At 37.5% G+C, this 23,753-nt stretch overlaps 1 protein-coding gene and 1 non-coding gene across 2 annotated transcripts; both read left to right on the top strand.

Moving 5' to 3' along the window:
• The first annotated feature begins 2,505 nt into the window (after nt 1–2,505).
• On the top strand, nt 2,506–5,067 carry LOC142171472 (uncharacterized). Its single transcript, XM_075233831.1, has one exon. It carries the CDS (start codon nt 2,506–2,508, stop codon nt 5,065–5,067), a length of 2,562 nt encoding a protein of 853 aa, XP_075089932.1.
• An 18,215-nt stretch (nt 5,068–23,282) lies between these two features.
• Nucleotides 23,283–23,389, top strand: LOC142172265 (small nucleolar RNA R71). The gene has a single exon (XR_012701639.1). It is a non-coding gene; the product is annotated as a small nucleolar RNA R71 (small nucleolar RNA).
• Nucleotides 23,390–23,753: the final 364 nt, after the last annotated feature.

Below are 23,753 nucleotides of genomic sequence, written 5' to 3'. Positions count from 1 at the left end.
CCCTGAATATATTACCTGGTTTAATGATCCTTCGTCGTTTGGAGATAGGCCTGAGGGGTCGAACAGGAGGAGAAATGATCAAAGAACTATAGAAAGGCTGAAAGAGGAATTGGAGCATGCTCAGATGACCATAGCCAAAAAAACAAGCCTAGCAGCAAGCCGAAGTCGCTCAGATTCTTTTAAATATTGAGAAAGATTATCAACTTGCCTTACGGGTCATGGATAAAGATCTAAAACATGCTAAAAATGAGGCGGCCCGCTTAGAAGAAGAACTGGCAAACACGATTGGTTTAGTTAGAAGAGTTGTGGTGAACAAAAATGCTGAAATACATAAGCTGCAAGAAGACTTGAGTATCATTGAAGAAGATGCGAACCAACAACAATTGGAGTTTGATCAGCAGAAAGCGCAGTTTGAAAGAGAAAGGGCCCACTGGATACGCTCAAAGGGTCAGCTTCATGCACAATTAAAAGAAATAAAAAGGCAGAAGAAGGGTCATCAACATGCAAATTTTGAGGCAGAGCGGCGTCAGTGGATGATTGAGAGAGGTGTGCTAAACCGTCGCATTAAAGAATATGATGGACGGGAGGCTCAGATGGGGCACGCCCTCAACACTACCCAGATGTGGTTGCAGAATTGTCACGTGAATATGGGGCAAGCTAGAGAGCAAGTACTTAGATTGGCAGAAAAAGCAACATATATTCATGATGATCATTGTCATCTAAATAATGAGAAAGTTGGTCAACAGGCACGTGCCCTAGTCCCACAGTTGCCAGTGGTGTTTCAAAATTTGTACGAGACTTTGGGGGGAGAATGGAGGCCAAGAGTTGGAGATCATTGATGATATCAATTTAAGCAAGAAGACCATTGAAGACTAAAGTTTTAGTGCAATCGATTAGCTTTTAGTTTCATTTTTGTTTATCGCATTTTAATTTTATATTTGGAGTCTTTTATTCTTATCAATATTTATTTTATTCCAGTCATGTTCATGTCTTTAGAGTCAGTAGAGTCAGTTTCTATATATTTCCTTTTATCTCATTGTATATAAAAAAAAATTGGTTGAAAATGAATGAAAAATATTTTAGTCTGTTCTATTTTATTTAATTTTTTTAAAAAAAAAATCAAAAAATCAAAATTGTTATTATTTCTCCCATGAACTACGTAATGGTCTGATTCATGCGGCGTCATGATACGTAGGTAATCCTCATCGGATGCGATCATAGCCATAATTAATCTTAAAAGAAATAAAAAAGAAAGAAATATAAAAGCGTTAAATTCAAGAGGAAATAAATCAATAAGCCGGGATGAAGCATAAAGCCTTCCAAGATCATTTTAGAAATGAAAATGGCATTAGGTGCATGACATATAATGTGTGATTAATATCTGCAAAATGCCTAACTCTAACACGTTTGTTGTTTGTCATTTTAAAAGATAAAGTAAAACAGAGGTGGTTGGTTTGTGGTTTAAACTGGCGACTCACCCTTACAACACGAGATCAAAAGGAAAAAGTAGAATGGCAAACAACAGTGAGAATGAGTCAGATAATGATGATGTCCATGGATAATTGGTTGAACAAGGTTCAGAACTGGTTGAAGAAGTAAGAGTGTTGAAGCAACAATTGGCAGAGATGTACCATGCCTTGGTGAATGGACAAGCACCGCCCTCACTACCCATAGGGCCCTCGGATAATATTCATAATGAGTAAGTTGCCACTCAAGTACCTATCTTCATAACAAGTAACCCATTATACCAACCTGGATTCAGTTCGAGCATTAACCTTCCCACTATCCCCAGTACCTCCATTCCACGTCCTCCAATCGCACCCCTCAGAAATGACCCACCTACTATACCCATTGTCCATACTTTCACTGTCCCTCAACCGGCTCTTGCTCAAAAGTCCAATAATGATCCACAACTGGATGCTCATAATGCCCAACATTACTCTCCAGAACTGACTTTAAAGGTTCCAGATTCATACAAGCATACTCCTCATAACGTGTTTCCAATTGAGATCACAAAGCCCGAAAAGAATATGGAACAAGAGGAAATGACCAGAAAAAAGCTTGGAACAAACCATGAGAAACATACATGGTTTGGGCGGCCACAAGAGTGTTTTGTTTAACGATCTATGCATGTTTCCCCATGTTCATTTGCCACCCGGCTTCAAGACCCCCAAGTTTGATAAATATGATGGGCATGGTGATCCCGTTGCCCATTTGAAGAGGTATTATAACCAATTAAGGGGAGCGGGAGGCAAAGAAGAATTGCTCATGGCTTATTTTGGGGAAAGTTTGACAGGAATTGCTTCAGAGTGGTTCATAGATCAAGACATCTCTCACTGGCACGTTTGGAATGACATGGCTCAAGATTTTGTCCAACAGTTTCAGTACAACATTGATATAGTGCCAGGCCGCTCCTCTCTCATCAACATAAAGAAGAAACCAATAGAAAGCTTCAGAGAATATGTAATCAAGTGGAGAGAGCAGGCTGCTAGGGTCAAACCACTAATGAAAGAGGCAGAAATGATTGACTATTTTCTCCAAGATCAGGATCCTGATTACCTCCATTACATGTTGGCCGCCATTGGTAAACCTTTTGCTGAGGCGATTAAGATTGGTGAAATAGTTGAGAATGTCATGAAGTCAGGTAAAATTGTGAGTCAGGCAGCCCTTAAGGCGACCACACAAGCAATTCAAAGCGGGTCAGGCAGTTTCGGAAATCGAAAAAAGAAGGAGGAAGGATCCATGATGGCATCTGGGTTCGGGGGAGTTCAAAGAGGAATAGCTCCTTCTTACGTGCAATTCCAACAAGGACAATCCAATTCTCCTCAACATTATTATTCGCCTCAAGGTCCCCGATACTCAGTTCCCCTGCAACAATACACAGTGTTTAATGCTCAGGCTTATGCTAGACCTCCCAATCACCAACAATGGCAGGCACCAATTCCACAAGGCTCCTGTCAACTCCGGACGAATTTTCCGGCACCATATAATCCTCGTCCCCGACAAGAATATGTGAGAGAACAGGAGCCAAAGAAAGAGTTCACCCCAATTGGAGAATCGTATACAAGCCTATTTCGAAAGTTGATGCAGTTGAAGTTGATTGAACCTATTATGCCGCGTTATGTGAATCCAAATTCAAAAGGTTTTGACTCAAATGCAAGATGTGAGTATCACTCTAACACCCAATGGCATAGTACCGAAAATTGTTGGACATTAAAGAAAGCCATTGAAAATTTGATTGAAGCAAAGGCAATTGTGGTAACAAACAATGAGGATACTCCTAATATCACAAACAATCCGCTCCCAACTCATGATAATACACATTTTATTGGGATGATTTGTGATGATCGGGATTATAAGCAGTCTGGCAAGACAGAGATGGTTGTTAGAACCATAGGGCCAGAACCAAAAGTGATAGTGAGCCCGCCGCAATTGGCACCGTTGATTGTGAAAGGTGCAAGTTCTAGTTTGAACTTGGCATGTTCTGAAAAAATGATTCTCTATGTTCCTGGAAGCACAAAAAAGGTTGAGGTTCAATTGGGTGGGCCAAAACTTTACATCCCCGGGGGCATTCAAAAGATCATTCCGAATAATGGTTTGAGGAATATAACAGAGCTAGTCGTGATCCAACCTGTTTCCCAACTCCTAGTGACAAACACAAAAGCTATTCCCTGGAATTATAACAAGACTGTCATGACATACAAAGGAAAAGAGATAGTTGAAGAACCAGGTGAAATGGGGGGCTTGACCCGCTCTGGAAGGTGTTATTCACCAGAGGAATTGAGAAAAGCTAAGCAAGCCAGGGAAAGTCACTTGCCAGTGAAAGAACCCGTAGCAGAAAAAGAAGTGGAGGAATTCCTTAAGAAGATGAAAATGCAAGACTACTCAATCATTGACCAACTAAGGAAAACTCCTGCTGAGATATCTTTGTTATCTCTGCTTTTGTATTCAAAAGATCATCGTCGTGTGTTGATCAAAACTCTGAACGAGGCATATGTCTCAGAAAAGACAACGGTGAATCAGCTAGAAAAAATGGCTGAAAGATTCTTTGAAGTAAATAGAATTACTTTCAGCGATGATAATTTGCCTGAGGAAGGGGCTGGCCACAATAGAGCTTTGCATCTTATGGTCAAATGTGAAGGGCACTACGTAAAAGGAGTCATGATTGATGGAGGCTCAAGTGTAGATGTGTGTCCTCTTTCTACTCTACAACAGCTGAACATTGACACTAACAGAATTCGAACCAGTAATGTCAGCATCAGAGCTTTTGATGGTTCAAAAAGAGACACTATTGGGGAAATCGAACTCACCATGACAATCGGCCCGGTTGATTTTAACATTGTCTTTCAAGTGTTAGATATGGAAACCTCTTATAATTTTCTTTTGGGAAGGCCGTGGATCCATATGGTCAGAGCTATACCATCCACCCTACATCAAATGGTCAAATCCGAGTGTGACGGGAAAGAAATTATTATTCATGGGGAGGACAACTTATTCGTCTTTAAAGACCCGTCCATTCCATATATCGAGGCCAAGGAAGGATGTGAATCCATCATATATCAAGCATTTGAGGTGATTGAGGTGGACCAAGTGGAAGAAGGAAAACCAATTCTCCATCCCCGTCTTTCAGCCACATCTATGATGGTAGCTTCGCTGATATTGAGGAACGGCTATGAACCAGGAAAAGGATTGGGATCCTCTCTGCAAGGAATTGTGAACCCCATTGCTCTATTTTTGAAGAAAAATACCTTTGGCTTGGGCTTTAAACCAACATCAGCTGATATAGATAGAGCCAAGGCCCGCAAAAAGAATGGTTGGAATCTGTCCAAACCAATCCCTCACATTGCCTACTCTTTTGTCAAGCCACAATTTGAAGAAGTCCAAAATCCTTCTACTCAGGATGACATTGACGGAGTTTTCCAGGGTCTCAAGGAGATGTTCTATGAGATCAATATGGTTCAAGTTGGGGAGGGCCCTAGCCGTGCAAGTGTTCAACTGATTGGTCCAGATACCTCGCTCAGCAACTGGGAAGCGACTCCTCTTCCCATCAGGAAGGAGTCTTGGTAGCTTGTTTTGTTGTTTTTTCTGTATTTGGATTATTTTAAGGGTTGTAATCTAGATATTTTAGTTTAATTGCTTTGTTGTGATGTTAACCCTTCTATCCTTTCAAATTCAATGAAATGAAGTTCCATTTTCGTAGTAAAATTCTATCTTTTTATTTCCCTAATTTTTGTTAATTTCTTATCATTTTTAGTTTCGATAATGCTGGCTTTAAAAACATGACATGCACGCGGAATTCATGCCCAGATCTTAAAAAGATGTCTAATCTCGAAATAATGAATCAAGAAGTTGAGTATGACGAAGATGAGGCTTTTAGAGAAATAAAAAGGGAATTGGATCAATTTGAGAATAAGCCTAAGCCTAACTTAAATGAAACTGAGGCAATTAACCTGAGAAGTCCTGAAGAAACTAGAGAAACAAAAATAAGCATTCATACTGAACAAAAGACGAGAGATGCCATAATTCAAGTTTTGTTAGAGTACAGAGATGTATTTTCTTGGTCGTATGATGACATGCCCGGTTTGAGTGCCGATCTAGTGGTCCATAAGCTTCCCACACATCCTAATTTTCCACCAATCCAGCAAAAATAAAGGAAAATTAAGACAGACATGAGTGATAAGATTAAAGAATACATCACGAAGCAACTAAGTGCAAATGTAATCAGGGTCGTCCGATACACTACATGGTTAGCAAATGTTGTGCCAGTGCGAAAGAAGGATGGAAAAATCAGAGTTTGTGTTGACTATAGGGATTTAAACAAAGCAAGTCCAAAGGACAACTTTCCCTTACCCAACATTCATATCCTTGTTGATAATTGTGCTAAACATGAAATCCAATCTTTTGTGGATTGTTATGCCGGATATCACCAAATTCTGATGGATAAAGAAGATGCAGAAAAGACCGCTTTCACAACTCCATGGGAAACTTATTGTTATAGGGTCATGCCATTCAGTTTGAAGAATGCAGGGGCAACTTACATGAGAGCCATGACTACCATATTCCATGACAAGATGCATAAAGAGATTGAAGTGTACATTGATGATGTGATCATTAAGTCGAGAACACAAGCTTACCATGTGCAAGACTTGAAAAAGTTCTTTGAAAGGCTACGAAGGTACAATCTCAAACTCAATCCAGCCAAATGTGCATTTGGAGTTCCTTCTGGGAAGCTTTTGGGTTTTATAGTTAGTCGAAGAGGCATTGAGTTAGATCCCTCCAAGATAAAGACCATTCGAGAGCTGCCTCCCCCGAAGAACAAAACAGAAGTCATGAGTTTACTCGGGAGGTTGAATTACATTAGCAGGTTCATCTCGCAGCTTACAACCAAATGTGAGCCTATTTTTAAGTTGTTGAAAAAGAACGCCGCTATCAAGTGGACAGATGAGTGCCAAGAAGCTTTTGATAAGATCAAGGAATATTTGTCAAATCCCCCTGTTTTGGTCCCGCCTGAACCTAATAGGCCTCTGTTTTTATATCTGTCAGTAATTGATAGTAGCTTTGGTTGTGTTCTGGGTCAACATGATGCCACGGGCAAAAGGGAACATGCAATATATTATTTGAGCAAAAAGTTCACCACTTATGAGGCCAAATACACTCTTTTGGAAAGGACATGTTGCGCCTTAACCTGGGTCGCCCAGAAGCTTAGGCATTATATTTTGGCCTATACAACTTATCTCATATCCCGAATGGATCCCCTGAAGTACATCTTTCAGAAGCCGATGTCAACAGGCAAATTGGCAAAGTGGCAAATCTTGCTCACAGAGTTTGATATTGTTTATGTCACTCGCACTGCCATGAAGGCACAAGCTTTGGCTGATCATCTGGCAGAAAACCCAGTTGATGATGAGTATGAATCTTTGAACACATATTTCCTAGATGAAGAGGTTAATTTAGTTGAAGAAGTAGTCTAAGATGACAGTCAAATTTGGAAACTATACTTTGATGGGGTTGTCAACATCAAAGGCGTAGGGATTGGGACAATTCTGGTATCACCTACTGGGCAACATTACCCTGCTACGACGTGACTTTGTTTTTGCTATACAAACAACACAGCAAAATATGAAGCTTGTATCATGGGTCTGAACATGGCAATAAATCTAAATGTGCATGAACTGTTGGTGTTGGGAGATTCAGATTTGCTTATTCGGCAGGCTCAAGGTGATTGGGAGACTCGAGACATCAAGCTCATTCCATATAGACAATGTGTGGAGGATCATAGCAAAAGGTTCAAGTCCATCGAATTCAGGTACATTCCCAGGTTTCACAATGAATTAGCTGATGCCTTGGCCACCCTAGCCTCAATGCTTTCATATCCGGGTAATACTCACATTGACCCATTAGAAATTCAAATTCGGTATCAACATGGTTATTGCAATACAATTGAAGCAGAACCAGATGGTGAACCATGGTATCGTGATATTAAACAGTTTCTGAAAGCAAGAGAATATCCGGAACATGCTAACAGGGATCAAAAGAGAACTATTAGGCGACTCTCTAATGGTTTCTTTTTGAGTGGGGAAATCCTATACAAAAGAACTCTAGATTTGAATTTGTTGAGATGTGTGGATGCCAAAGAAGTTGAAATGATTATGAATGAGGTGCATTCGGGAGTTTGTGGTCCGCACATGAATGGATATGATCTAGCAAAGAAAATCCTTCGGGCAGGATATTAATGGCTTACTATGGAACGAGATTGCTTTCGTTTTGTTCGCAAGTGCCACCAGTGTCAGATTCACAGTGATTTGATTCACTCGCCACCTTTAGAGTTGTATCCTATGTCGGCTCCTTGGACTTTTGTTGCTTGGGGAATGGACGTCATTGGCCCAATCGAGCCAAAAGCTTCAAATGGGCACATATTCATCTTGGTTGCAATTGATTACTTCACCAAATGGGTGGAAGCTATTACATTGAAAGCAGTTACCAAGAAAGCAGTAGTAGACTTTGTTCACTCCAACATCATCTATCATTTCAGTATTCCAAAAACCATTATTACAGATAATGCTGCTAATTTGAATAGTCATCTGATGAAGGAGGTATGTGAACAATTTAAAATTGAGCATCGCAATTATACTCCTTACCATCCCAAAGCTAATGGAGCTGTTGAAGCTGCGAATAAGAACATCAAGAAGATTTTTAGAAAGATGATCCAAGGGTCTAGACAATGGCATGAGAAACTGCCTTTTGCTATTTTGGGATACCGGACAACTGTCCGTACATCAGTTAGCGCAACGCCCTACTTATTGGTTTATGGAACTGAAGCGGTCATACCTGCTGAAATTGAGATTCCCTCTCTTCGAATCATTGTTGAAGCAGGGATTGAAGACACTGAATGGGTGAAGTCCCGATTGGAACAGTTGAATTTGATTGATGAAAAGCGTTTGGCGGCAGTTTATTTTGGTCAGTTATACCAACAAAGAATGGCACGCGCTTACAATAAGAAAGTGCGCCCAAGACAATTCGAGGTAGGACAACTTATTTTGAAACGTATCTTTCCGCACCAGGAAGAAGCAAAAGGAAAGTTCGCCCCGAATTGGCAAGGTCCTTACCTCGTCAAGAAAGTATTGTCAAAAGAAGCTCTACACTTAGCAGATATAGAAGGAAAGGTGACTGATATATCCGTCAACGGAGATGCGGTCAAGAGATACTATGTCTGACATGGCTCTGTTGGGGCATTCTTATATTTAGCATTCTAAGGTTGGGATGACGAAAGGCTATCATTCTCTCTACCCAAACACTGATCAACCCTAGTTATCCCTTTGAAGCCTTGTTTATATTTCTTTGTTTTCCCCTCTTTTGGAACTAATGTACTTTAAAAAAAAAGTCATCAAAACAAGTTCATGTTATTTGAACTACGTTTGACCTGATTCCGAAAGGATAGGTAGGCAGCCTCACTCTGGGATTCGGTCACACCAAAACAAAAATCCACATTTCCCAGTATTCAAAGACACTGGGGCATGATTTTATTTTATTTTCGATGGTTGTTCCATCAAAATGGTTCCAAAAGTTGTAATTCAGTTGAATAGTTCTTTTTACCTTTCTCTGCTAAGACCTTCTGATCAACTTTCGAGAATGCTAAGTCAGTATACTACGGGTAATGCCTCAGCCATTGACGAGAGAGAAAAAATAAATGAGAGAGTCTTATTAGTGAAAACCTTCACGGGCACTATAAGGCAATAATGAGTTGAGAGAAAGGCAAATGAGAGAGGTCAATTGGTAAAAACCCACAAAGGGCATCATTGATCGATTTAAGGCTTCGTATATCCCGAAACAAGCACGGTCAAGACAAACAAATCAGTTTCAAAGTTAAGTTTACAATAGATTTCGAGAATGAGACGGTTCAAATGGATCGGGCATCCAGTCCAAAGTGCATGTCATATTCATTGAAGTCAGCATATTTCCTCCAGATAAGTCCTTTCTTATTCTTGTCTCTGAAAGGGACACTTCTTGATTAAGTTATAATACCTATTAATTCACCTTCTTATTTTCTTTCGCATTACTTTTTTGAGTCCCTTTCAGTCTAATTTTGTCAAAGCAAAGCAAAGAAAAGGCCGCAAAACTGGTTACAGTTTCCCCGTTATATAAAGCAAAGATTGCTGGGCATAAACCGTATGGGCAAAGGTATAAAGCCATATGTGATTTTTCCTGACGAACAAAAGGCTTGAAGGATTGAACAATGTTTCAAGGGTCAACAAAAGTTACTAAGTTAAAAGTTATTTTGGGAGCAAGGTTGTTTGCACCATGAACACAAATGGTGATAGGTGCAAAATGGTTAGGTTTTGATGTTGAGAAAGAAGATCTCCAGAAAGAAAAGACAGAATCTCCCGGCAATTTTTACAATCATCGACAGAGTCAGTTTTTCTAACAAGTGTAATGGACGCAAGGTCAAGTCGCCCAATAAATCAAGGCCACAAACTGACCACCATTTTAAAACTAACGAATCTTTCTTTATTCAGAACAGGAACATAACAATTTTAGGAAACAGTTCGTGAAAGGCGAACACCACCAAGTGAAGTCCTCAAATGCTTGATTTTCTTTCAATATACATGTAATCATGTTATTTCTAGTTTCATTATAGGGAATCAATACACTATCTTCAACACATGGTACTACATCCCCTGGTTGCATTACTCTTTGCCAAAATAGGGTACTACATCCCCTGGTGGCATTTCTTGTTGCAAACATAGGGTACGACATTCTCTAGTAGAATCCCAGAGTACCACGAGCCTCATTTTATTGCCAACACAGGGTACTACATCCCCTAGTTGCATTACTTTCTGCCAACATAGGGTACGACATTCCCTAGTAGCATCCCAAAGTGCCAAGAGCCTCACCTTATTGCCAACATAGGGTACTACATCCCCTGTTTGCATTTCTTATTGGAAACATAGGGTACAACATTCCCTAGTAGCACCCCAGAGTGCTTCGAGCCTCATATTATTGCCAACACAGGGTACTACATCCCCTGGGTGCATTTTTTATTGCAAACATAGGGTACGGCATTCCCTAGTAGCATCCCAGAGTGCCAAGAGCCTCACCTTATCGCTAACATAGGGTACTACATCCCCTGGTTGCATTTCTTGTTGCCAACATAGGGTACGACATTCCCTAGTAGCATCTCAGAGTGCCACATGCCTCATCTTATTGCCAACACAGGGTACTACATCCCCCGGCTGCATTACTTTTTGCCAACGTAGGGTATGACATTCCCTAGTAGCATCTCAGAGCGCCACAATCCTCATTTTATTGCAACATAGGATACGACATTTCCTAGTAGCATCTTAGAGCTCCACGAGCCTCATTTTATTTCCAACATTGGGTACGACATTCCCTAGTAGCACCCTAGAGTGCCACGAGCCTCATCCCATCGTCAACACAAGGTACTACATCCCCTGGTTGCCTTCCTTCTTGCAATTCTTTATTCTGCAATAGCAAAGATAATTTAATGTGTTTTCAATAACTCACAAAAATTTCCTAGTGCAAACTGGGGCAGAAAATTTTTGTTCGTTTTGTTTGTTTGTGATGGCTTGTAGGTTTTTCTGCAAAGCACGGATTGGATGTGCAAAAATAAGATTTCAGTTCTTTCTAGAGAAAGTGGAACGTTTGATCTCAATACCAGCCAAACCAGCTTTGACGTAATGCATGCAGAGACATAGGGTCTCAAGATCCATCTTCTCATCATCTGATCAAGAATCAAGCCTGGGAGAATATTTCATAGTTTGTTACATCGAGAGCATCGAGTTTCACTCTAAATTCAATGGGGGAAGCAAGTCAAGAATCAAGACAAGACTCCAGATGGCATTTAGATAGAAATTTTGTAACTCTTAGATTTTAAGAGTATGTAATTTTCTTTTCATTTTGATGTAATAGTTGGAACCGCGGATCAGAACCTCGACGAAATTTCGCTCGGCTCTCCATCTAAGTATACTCTATCAGTCATTTTCCATATGAACTACACGGGACCTGATTCTCTTAGAACCCGGGATATGTTGGCTGCCTAAAACTAAGGTTCGGTCGCATCTGCTTCTTTTATTTTATTTTCCTTTTTAAATAATAGTGAGATCAAAAATCAGTCACCTTGTTCATTATCTTTGCCTGAAAACTCTTCATGTTTCCAAGCAAAGAGGGGCATGCTGTGAACAACTAATTTTTGACCACACCCAAATTCTATACTATTTTAGTGTAAATATGTATTTTATGTCTACTTTTGATATTTCAAACCTTTATCTCACTTTTAGTAGAGCTTATAAAAACTACAAAAATATTCACACATTTAGAATATAAATTTTATTTCTATTTGTAAAGAGAAAAAGAAGATTTACAAAAAATATTTGGTTTCTTTTAATTAGAATTTTTAATATGTAAGTTATGGTATTTTTTTTAGTGTCATTTAAATTATAGTTTAAATATTTAATTTTCTTATATCTTTTTAATATATACTTAATTAGTATTCTTACTTAGTTATTTTATTTTATCTTATAAAAAAATAAGTACGCTTCTTTTAGTATTCTAAGCCTTAGTATGTAGTACGTTTTTTCTCAGTAATTTCTTTTAGAGATATAAGATATTAGAATAAGTAATTTTTTTTTTAACATTTGATTTTTTAGTCTTGTTAATTGGCTTTTGCTTTAAAAAATAAAAAGATGAGGATAAGAAAAGAAAAATAATTTCTTCCTATCCTAACGCTAACACCACGACTTTCTCCTCCCAATCCCCCATTTCCCTAATTCTCTCATACTGCTCACATTAATCCTAACTCCATCACGTCCTATTCTCCACTTCCTCCATTCATCTCCTTAACCCACATATCCGTCACACACACACACATTTTATATATAGCACACACACACTTTAGTAAAAGGGGGGATGAAAAAGAAATTTCAGCAACTAAGAGAAAAGAGGACTGTTCTTTTAGAGTAAAAAAATTCACTTGGAAAAAATATTTAGTTACGTTATTGAGTTCGAAGCCGGAGTTCGAAATTTCGTTTGCGGTTCCGATTTCGTGGTTCTAGAAAAGTTAGTATTTCTAGCTTTGGAAATCAGTAGATTGTAGCTGTGATTTTGTTGAAATCTCCACAAAAAGGTTCATCTTCGTCTCTTTAATATCTGGCTCATACATGGTTAGATATGTTTGTTGATATCTTTTGAATCATTTTTATGGCATAAGAATTTGAGAAGTTTTAGTCTTGTTCGATTTCTGCATTCTCAATATTATTTAGTATGAGTAAAAGTTTGAAAGAAATCCTTTAAAGAGGACAACTTTTATGGTATTCATAGGTAATTACTAGATTCTTGGATGAGTTTATTTTAATCTTTAATTTTTGATTCCCATGGAAATCGAAATTTTTGTTTGATCTAATGTACATCGCTGGATTGTTTGCGACTTTAGTAAAATAATAACTAAGACGAGTTCTTTGTTTTTTTTTTTTTTTGTGTGTGTTTGCTCTTTCTTTCAGTTTTAAGTAGGATGGGTGCCTAAAGATTATTTTTTTTTACTTTGTTATAGTTTTGTTTATTTTTCTTAGAAGTTTCATTTATATTTTTGGTATGAAGTAACGTGATTGACAAAATTTTGTTGGAGCATGTCTTAGTTTATTATTTGAGTTGCTGAAATCTTGGTTGTTTAATAGTTAAATCAGATTCATGTTCATATAAATGTCTATATCAAATTAGGACAAGCTACTCACACAGAACAATATAATAGCTAATTAAGATTATTGTTTTATATTAAGTTCCACTGATAAATATAGCTGGAATTTGCATATGTTTTTTTGTATAAATATTTCTAGATAATAATAAATCTAATGTGATGTAGGTTTGTTTAAATTGTAACGCATCAGTAGAAAACTTCGTTGATTTGGTTCTATCTTCTAGGCCAATGGTCATCTCTTAGTTATATTTTACTTTAAAACCTTAAGATTCATTAGAATAGGTAAAAAATAATAATAATAATAATAATAATAATAAAATAGATAAATAATTGAGATATTCTAAAATTCTAGAAAAACTTTAGATATACTTTAAATATTAACCCATGTGTTCATACCCGAACCTTGGATTGATATGCTTAAGTAATAAAAGGATCTTGTGCGCATTCCCGCGTCTTGATACCTTTAAATTCAAAATATTTATGTTTTGACAATGTGTACATTCCGTACCTTGGTTTAACTCTTAATTTCAAAGAAGTACCTTGTGTGCGTACCGCATCTTGGTGAACACAATTAATAAAATATAATTATTAATTAAGCAGTAATAAATAAGCCATAATCAATAAAATACAAGAATAGCTAAAAATTGATTTAAGCCTTACATTAGTCAATAAAGCGACCGTGCTAGAACCACGGGACTCGAGGGGTGCCTTACACCTTCCCCTCAGTCAACAGAATTCCTTACTCAGTCTTCTGTTTTCGTAGACCATAAATTAGGAGTCAAATCTTCCTTTTGATAAGGGATTCAATAAAAGGTGACTTGGAACACCAAAACTCAATTCCAAGTGGCGACTCTGAATAATAAATAATCCCTTTTCAAAACGTCACTTTAATTGGAAAAACTCTTCTAACTCAACCTCGTAATAAGGGTTGCGTGGGAAAAAAGGGGGTGTGACAGCTCTGGCGACTCTGCTGGGGAACAAGAACCCAGAACTTTTGGTTCAGGGTTCAGAATTCGAGCTTTGATATATGATATAATATAACCTTATTTATCTTTGGACCTTATTTACATTTTAGGATGAAACTAGGTTAATTCAGTATCCCAAACTCAACTTCCTTTACATGGAAATCGAGAGCGGCATGGAAAGAAGATATAACCGATCTATTCCAAAGTAGACCATATTAAGTAATATCAAGTTGACTAGGATATCTTTATGTTCAACTTGAATTTAACAAGCTTATTAAACATATTCGGTTAACTCAGATTCTCCCACCGTCTATGTTTCCAGTTGATTGACTCACACTAAAATACTTATTGAAAAAATTTCCCAGTCTTGTACTTCCTCCGTAAAACTTTGTTGCATGCCTATAATATCTATATTTTTAATATCTTTAGCAAACTAGCTATCATAGAATTGGCCGTACTTTTTGTATACGAGGTTACTGTCTTATTCAAAAGGTTAAGAACCCCTTAGATAATTCCTTAAGGTTGAGATAATGTGTATCTAGATAGCTGAGGAAGTCTAGTGTCATATATCGGTATCCTAGCGTGTTAACCAATTTCTTACCTAGTAGATTCACGCTTTCGGCTTCCAATAAAGAAGCGATTCATGAATAGTTTAGAGACTTGTTCCAAATCAATTGTGTTGCACCGGTTTATGTTCCTAACAGTACGATATCATACCATATATTTATTGACCATGCTCCCTAGGCTGTAAGTTTCTAGATCCATGAGTCTCTTAGTAAGGCATCCTAGAATTCGTAATACAAGTATTTCATCAAGAACCTCTGAGGATCCTCTGAATAATCAGAAACGTTAAACATGGTGGTTTCAATTTTTAGGAACTTTATTAAGGATATATCTCTATTTTCGACCATCTTAGTTAATGTAGGTGCTTGAGGCCTTTAGGAGCCCATTTGTTTCCCATTCTTCCCTGTCCACCCATTATACCCATCAAGATGAGGTAAGTACCTCAATGGTAACACTTCCATATGGCTATATTTGTGAGATAGTACTTATTTCAGGAGTGGATCCTATCAAGCGTCTCGTGGTGGTAAGAAATCCTCTCATGTTGGCTTAAGAACCCTTTCATCGGCCTTTTAAGGAAGCTCTACCTCTTCCCTTGACGGTTATCTACCAAGGGCCACATTTGATGCCCTCCTGAACCTCTCGCCTATTCATATAATTGAATGATCAAGATCGAGTCTTATGGTAATAAGATAAACAGTGAAAGATTCAATTAGTAGACCCTAGTCGTCACACACGTAAGGAAAAAACAAGAAAGAAAGACAGACACATCCTATCACGCTCTCGCAGAATCACGATTATGAGAATGGCCGGCTAAATAACCATAATTGAGATTCTACTACTGGCGAGTGCTCAATTAGTCACAAGAATAACCTAGGGCTATGATACCAACTTTGTCGCAGCCCAATTTAACTTGGGTGCAAGTGCCTTCCAAGTAAGCCTCATCGGTATTTTACAGAAAATCGAACAGAGTTTCCCCTATTTTAAGACTATCCAAAAGTTTTCCTGTCTGATAAACAATTAACAACCAACCAATATTCACCCAAATAAGTCACAATCTTCATCAACTAACCAAAATGAATTTTCACCAACATTACCATTACCAACATAATAATACTAAACCCATCACAAAATATGGAGAGAAAGTGCAATACTAGTAACTAGTCCAATATAACGAATGAATCATCATGACACCAATAAGAATGACTATGGAGTGTCTCTAAGAGTTCAAAAGAAAAGACAATAACAATAAATAAATTCTTTGCCCACGGGAACAAGTGCAGGGCTCACGAGGAATTAGCAACTTGTGTACTCTAATTAACGAAATTCTCGCTCGCGTCATCTAGTGTCTCTGTAACAAAATAGCAGGGAGTGAGTCGCTAGCTCAGTGAGTAATAACACTTAACCACAACCATTTTTAATTGGGGACAAGTCAGAAAACATGCTTATTAACCCGAAAATATAATAAAAATGCCTTTTCAGAAATAATAAACAATAATCCGTTTCATCATGTGTTTCATATAAATAAAAGTCAATTAACAATTCTGTAATAAACTCGGTAAACACCATCTCATAACAAATGTTTTAGTTTGGGAGGTTTCCAAGGAATGATCATGTAATATGTATCACTGTGTGGACCCTTTCGTAAAAGGAGTCCACTATAACTGTAGGTCCCTACACGAGGGAAAACTGTAATTGTATGCTAGTTCTACCTTTTCACTAGCGAGGGCTATAACTGTACTCGGTAATCGATAAATACAAGGTGCAACAGGTCTAACGAACCCGCCATTACTACGGGATCCTTCAAAGTCTCCTCCCATTTATACTCTTTCTTGTAAACAGTAAATACTCGTACGAAAGCATTTTAAAAATAGCAAAGGGCATATCATTTCTTTCAAATCTTGTAATTTTATTTCGGGAACAGTAATCATATCTCAAGTAACAGTAAAATATATCTAGTAACTGTAAAAACATTTAGATTAACTAGGAAAAATATCCAGTAAATTGTTCGATACCATATCAAGTAAATGACTTGTCCCACATGCAATTTCAAAGCATCAGTAACATATTTATTTTCAAAATAATATATAAACTATGCAGGTTATAAAAATAAAAATTGTGGTAAGATTACTACTCACAGTACTCGTGTCAAATACCAAACTAGTCACCTCGAACGGTCCGTACAACTTTCTCCGATCAATCTAATATCACATCATATCAATCTCGTGTCAATTTTCTAGTTTAAACTAATCATAACTAATTTAAAATATCCAACCATCGGGGTTCATGTTTGAGTCTTAATTTATGGATTCATATTTAATCATAGAACTAGACCATAATTCTATCAATTTCAAACTATTTAGTATAATTTATTCCTCTAAAATTAGACCTATCAGTGCTTAAACCAAACTTTTATAGCCTTATTATCTCCATAGTAATTGTATATATAAGAGAAAGGTGATATTGAATTATTTTGTACTACATGAAATTGCATAGATTCAGTGAAAATCGCGTAGGTATAGCGAAATAATTCAACAGATGAGAAGAAGAAGGTTAACCTCTTGAGTCGAAGGAGAACTTTAATACTTTTAATTTCAACCCCCAATTCTTCTTTAAGCCTTTGTCCAAAGCTTTCTTCTTCTTCTTCTTCTTTTTTCTCTTTCTTTCTTTCCCTCTGCTTTTGATTTTTTTTCTTCTGTTTTTCGTTTTCTCCAGAAGCCAAAAGATTCTTTTCTTTCTAAACCCTTTTCAAACCTTGGTAGGTTACTTTCTAATGGGCTTTGGCCCTTTTGTTTCCATCCCTTTTTTTTGTTTTGTTTTTGTTTTGTTTTATTTGTTTGTTTTATTTTTAATAATTTGCTAAATGTCCAATATGTCCCTATTTAAAATATTGGGGTCTTATATCTATAATTTTCATACATTATTTCTACCCAGTTAAATACAACTACAATATCATACAACTTAAATATAATTTTTATACAATATGTCTTTTGTATATTTGGTATCTGATTTGTATATATTTTGTATGTGGTGTGTGTTTCTTCCTCTCTAAAATTCCAATCAAAACTTTCTCTCTTGATACAATTTTGATATATATCAACAATTTTATGTAAAAAGATAGTATTGATAACTTAAATAAAAATTTCATACAATGATTCATACATTATATAGCTATTTTTTAACTTTCATATAACATTCAAATAAAAAAATATATATAACTATAACAGAATACAATTTACATACAATTATACTACAACTTTACTACAATTTTGTAAGTATATTGTATGTTATGTCTTCTTCTTTTTCTTCTTCTTCTTCTTCTTCTTCTTCTTCTTCTTCTTCTTCTTTTTCTTCTTCTTCTTCTTCTTCTAGCTTCAATCTGAAATTCAGCAAAATCAAGTCTAATCTTCACCAAATACCCTCAAAATTGAGATATAAACTCCAAACAATATTCCCAATTATTTACAACAACACCCAATCCAAATAAATAATGGTTTTTGAAAATCCAAATTCGATTTCAAAGCTTTAAAGCATTTTAATGGCTGTCAATTGTGGAGAGTCAAACACCTTCAAAATTTATTGATTGACAATTTCAATTTGAACACCAATTGTGCAACATGGAAGGAAATTGCTAATTTAAAACGATTGAAATCCATTGGTGAATTTCATTAAAACTAAATACAACAAGAAAGCATAAAAAAATAGAGAACACCAAATGAAGAAAAATTGGGGAAAAAACAGAGAAGGAGAGTAGAGAGACGAAGAGAGAGATAGATAGATAGATAGAGATAGATAGATAGATAGAGAGAGAGACGAGAGAGAGAGAGAGAGAGAGAGAGAGAGAGAGAGAGAGAGAGAGAGAGAGAGAGAGAGGCAAGTATAAAGGGATGTGGAAATAACTGATATTCCTTATTCAATTCCTAATATAAATGGTTACTCATTTAAAACTTATTTGTATATAATTGGTAAATTGTATATGGCCATGTAATTAAATTGAAACTTGAGTAGGGAGGGTAATAAGGTTTCAAATAGTATATAGGAAGGTAAAAATCCCTTTTATATATTAGCTAACGAATATAGTTATTTTTGGCCGGTGGGCCAAATCAGTAACTCCTAATTCAACGGCGTGGGCCTGAAATTTAACTACCCAAAGAAGAAGAATAACGAGCCATTCCATTGCTTCCTTCTCTCTTCTTTACTCAATTTCCCCTTATTTCTCCTCTTTATTTTGATCCAATTTCTACACAACACATAAATACATATATTCTAAGCATGAGCTGCCTTTCCTGATGTCTAGAATTATTCTGCCAGTAGCCAAGAAGGGTCTCCTCAAAATCAAAGGGACCTCCCTATTCTCTTCCATGTTCGCCACAATAAAATCCACAGAAAATATAAATTTATCCACCCGAACTAGCACATCTTCCACTATTCCTTCAGGTATGATTGTGGTCTGATCCGCTAGCAGCAAGGGCACATATATCGACTTGATTTCTCCAATCTCTCCCTCTAATTTCCTGAAAATAGACAAAGGCATAAGCTTAATAAAAGCGCCTGAATCACACGAAGATTTTTCAAACTTAGTGCTTCCTAAAGAGCAAGGTATAGTAAAACTCCCTAGATCTCCACATTTTTAGGGAGCTTGTTTTGCAGAATGGAACTACAATGCTTTGTGAGCTTGACAACCAATGTCTCTTCCACTTTCCGCTTCTTGGACAATATCTCATTCAGGAACTTCGCATAGGCTGGCGTCTGTGAAAGTACCTCTGTGAATGGTAGATTAACATGCAACTGCTTGAGAACATCTAGGAAATGCCTAAATTGTTTGTCCAGCTTCCCTCTTCTCTGCTTCTGAGGGAAAGGTAAAACATGCATATATTTACTCTCTTCAATCTCCTCATTTATTGCCTTCCTATATTTCTTCTTTTTCTGAGCTCTAGTCTTCCCCTTCTTTTTTAGACCATCATCTACCATCACCTCACTTTCTTTAGTGTTGCTATTTTTCTGTTCCCCCACAATTTCTACTTTTCCTTCAATTAACTCATCCCTTTGTTTTGCCATGGGGTCCTTCACTATATGCCCTCTCCTCAGAGACATCATATTTATTGTCTCTTTTGGATTTCTTGTACTATTAGCAGGGAGAGATCCTGGAACCCTCTCTGTCACGACCCAGAATCCCAACCTCGGGGTCGTGATGGCGACTAACATCCACTTGCTAGGCAAGCCGATGTGGGATAATTAAATAGCTAATTTTAAACAGTTAAAACCATAATGATAATATACAATGAGAAATAGAAACCCAATCCAACACCGTGCTAATATAAGTCACGTGATAATATCAACTCCTAAAGATCCGGAGTCACGAGTACACGAGCAACTAGAAGTCTACAAATAGAGTTTGAAATAAATACAATTGTTTAGAAGGAAATGGACAGTAAAAGTGGGAAAATGAAAGGGACTTCAAGTCTGCGGACGCCATCACATCTACCTCAAGTTTCTGTATACAATGATCCGAGATGACGCACCTCATGCACTGCTGGGACCAATACTAATATCTGCACAAGAAGTGCAAAAGTGTAGTATGAGTACAACTGACCCAATGTACTCCGTAAGTGTCGAGCCTAACCTCAATGAGGTAGTGACGAGGCTATGACAGGACACCTACGTAAATAAACCTGTACAAGTAGATATGAAGCAACAATAATAATAACAAAGAATGATAATGTACAAACTAGGAGGGGACATGCAAAAATGGGGTAAATATAACAACTACAACAGGTATGAAATCATGAAATAGCCAAGTAAATCATCAACCAATGAAATCAGATAAACCCATGATATGAAAAATGGTATAACATCACCCTTCGTGCTTTTACTCTCGTCCTCACCATGTAATAATGAATAAATGAGATGAATGGCACGACATCACCTTTCGTGGTTTTACTCTCTTCTTCGCCATGTGATAATGAATAAATGAATTCAAGAAGGAAATAATGCGAAGAATATATTTAGCGTCAAATATGGTGCCGAGATACCAAGCTAGATACCAAGCTTCAACTTCCACAAATATTCAACAACTATGGAATAAGCAATAATTATGAAATGAATAATCAAAGAAGTAATAACCTAACCTAAGCATGTATATCATAAGTAACGATGCAATAAAATACAAATAATTAAGTTCCACCCGCATGCTTTAACCCAATTATAGAGTATAAATATTCGTCACCTCACATATAAATTATTCCCACAAACAAAACACGTAGCAAATAGACTAATAAGTCCTAATCCCTCAAGTCAAGGTTAACCACGACACTTACCCCGCTCCATAATTAAATCAAAGCTCAACCAGGCCTTTCCTCTAAAATTCGCCTCCAAACCAATCGAATCTAAATAATTATAGTTCAAACAATTCAAAATAAGCTTTAGAAACTACCCACGAGTGAAAAAGATTCAATCTTTAATGATTTTGGAAAAAGTCAACATAACTCAACCCTGAGCCCGCTTGGTCAAAATCTGAGATTCGGACCAAAACTCAATTACCCATTCACCCCGAGCCCGATTATGTGATTAGTTTCAAAATCCGACCTCAATTTGAGGTCTAAATCTCAATTTCTCAAAATCCCCAATTTCTACCTAAATCCCTAATTTCTACCATGAACAAACATAGATTAACGGCTAGAACTCAATGTGTGTTGATGGAAATGGAAGAAAATGAGTTAAAATCTATTAACCTATGAAGTGGGGATGAAATTCCTCTTCAAAATCGCCCCTAGGCCGAGCTCGAATGAGTTAATTGACTGGGCGTCAGGCCTTCTTCGCGTTCGCGAAGGGCTTGACGCGATCGCGAGGAACCTCACGCATATGTGATAGTCTATCCCCCCTGACCACCGCGTTCGCGAGTCTGGACTCGCGTTCGCGTAGAACAAGTCCCAGCCTTCCCCCATAATCCCTTACTCATTGCGTTCGCGAGTGAAGAGACACGTTCGCGAAGGGTGATCCTAATGCTCCGTGTTCGCGAGCCCTTCTCCGCATCCGCGAGCCCTTCTCCGCGTTCGCAAAGAAGAAAACCTCCCCAGTCCCCAGTTACCCTTCGCGATCGCGAGAGTAGCTTCGCGATCACGAAGAACAACGTATCAAATATCAGAACAGTGAAAAACCAGCAATCCTTCTAAGTCTGAAATGGTCCGTAACCTATCCGAAACTCACCCGAGCCCCTGGAGATCCAAACCAGATATGCATACAATTGTAATAACATCATACAAACTCGCTCGCACGATCAAAATGCCAAAATAACACATAGAACTACGAATCGAACATCAAATTATATGAAATTTTCAGTGAACTTAAGAACTTTTATATTACAACCAGACGTCCGAATTACTTCAAATCAACTCCGTTTTGCACTAAATTTTACAGACAAGTCATAAATAGTGAAATGAACCTATTTTAAGTTCTGTAACCGAAAATTGAACCCAGTAGAAACAAAGTCAACATACGGTCAAACTTAGGAATTCTTTAATCCTTCAAATTACTAGTTTTCAACAATTCATGTTAAATCAAGTTAGGGACTTTCGAATTCAATTCCAGAAATATGCCCAAGTACCAAATCAAGATACAGACCCACCGGGATCGTTAAAATATTGATCCGATCCGTTTATACAATATGTTGACCGTAGTCAAATCAAATAGGTTTTAAGGTTAAAATTTACATTTTCTTCAATTTTTCACATAAATTCTCTTCGAAAAAAGACACGGATTGTGCACACAAATCGAAGAATACTAAATGGAGCTATTTGAGGTCTCGAAATACAAAAATTAAGGTTAAAACTCAAAATGACCTATCGGGTCATCACATTCTAACACAATAGATTCACAAGTTGTCCCACCCGTCTCTCCAAGTTTCAGATGGATGTGCCATAAAGTTCCAGTCTCTCATATGTCTTAATGATAAGTCCCTTCATTAGGTCTTCCATATTAGACTGATTGGACTGTTGAGGCAGGTATTGCTGCTTCTGCCGGTTTAGAAAACCTGGAGCTCCTTATCCCTGAGGTCTGGAGTTATTCCATTTCCATGCATTCGCACTATCACTGGGTGAATTCCAAGAAAATCCTGGGTGCCTCTGCCCTATGGAGTTAAAATTATTGCTACTTTACTAGTTGCCTCTATTAAAGATGCCCACATCATTTACCGTTTCATCTGCAATTGAGGCCTAACACTCATGTGTTGGATGACCCATTCCACAAAAATCACAGACCAAAGATGACTGGCTTTGGACCTTGGCTAAGGTTAACTTTCATATCTCTTTGGCCATAGTGTCTAGCTGGGCCTGTACTGATGTGTTAGAGTCTACCTGGTGAACCCAGCTGATTTTCTTCTATCATTACTCTTTATGAGCCATTGGTTAGCATCTTCAGAGAGCTCATCAAGAATTGCAACAATCTCCTCATGAGTCTTCTTCATTAAAGGACATCTAACTACAGTACTCAGAGTTCGTCGTGAGGAAGGTGTCAGTCCATCCCAAACGTTCTGGAGTTGCATCTATAATTCGATTCCATTATGCTGATACTTTCTCATTATCTCCTTGAATATCTCCCAAGCCTCTAAAACCATTTCAGTATCCTTCTGGTAGAAGTTTTTGATTTCCCTTTTGAATTTCACTATTTTTTGCAGCTGAGAAGTACTTGTCAAGAAACTTTTTTGTCATGTCCTGATCGACCAATTTGGTAAGCTTCGAAGCCAGAGCTTTGCGCCATCCTTTAGTGAAAAGGGTAATTCCCTTAAGTAGACTACATCTTTAGACACTCCATTATACTGAAAGGTATTCATGATTTCATCAAAGTCCATCAAGTGAGTGTTCGGATCTTCATTCAACTTCCATCTAAAGACACAACTGTTCTGGATGGTTTGAAGCAAGCCTTGCTTCAACTCAAAATTATTTGCTTCTACGGGTAGAGGTCTGACACTTAATAATCCCTGATTATAGACTGGTCCGGCAATAGTCACCCAGTGATCGTTCAAG

Source organism: Nicotiana tabacum, chromosome 17 (genome assembly GCF_000715075.1).
Source record: "Nicotiana tabacum cultivar K326 chromosome 17, ASM71507v2, whole genome shotgun sequence".
Taxonomy (NCBI): Eukaryota; Viridiplantae; Streptophyta; class Magnoliopsida; order Solanales; family Solanaceae; genus Nicotiana; species Nicotiana tabacum.
This window is presented reverse-complemented; position numbering and strand designations above follow the sequence as displayed.

Excerpts from the sequence above, each read along its gene's own strand:
- LOC142171472 (XM_075233831.1), top strand. The coding sequence starts at position 2,506 with ATGAAAGAGGCAGAAATGATTGACTATTTTCTCCAAGATCAGGATCCT.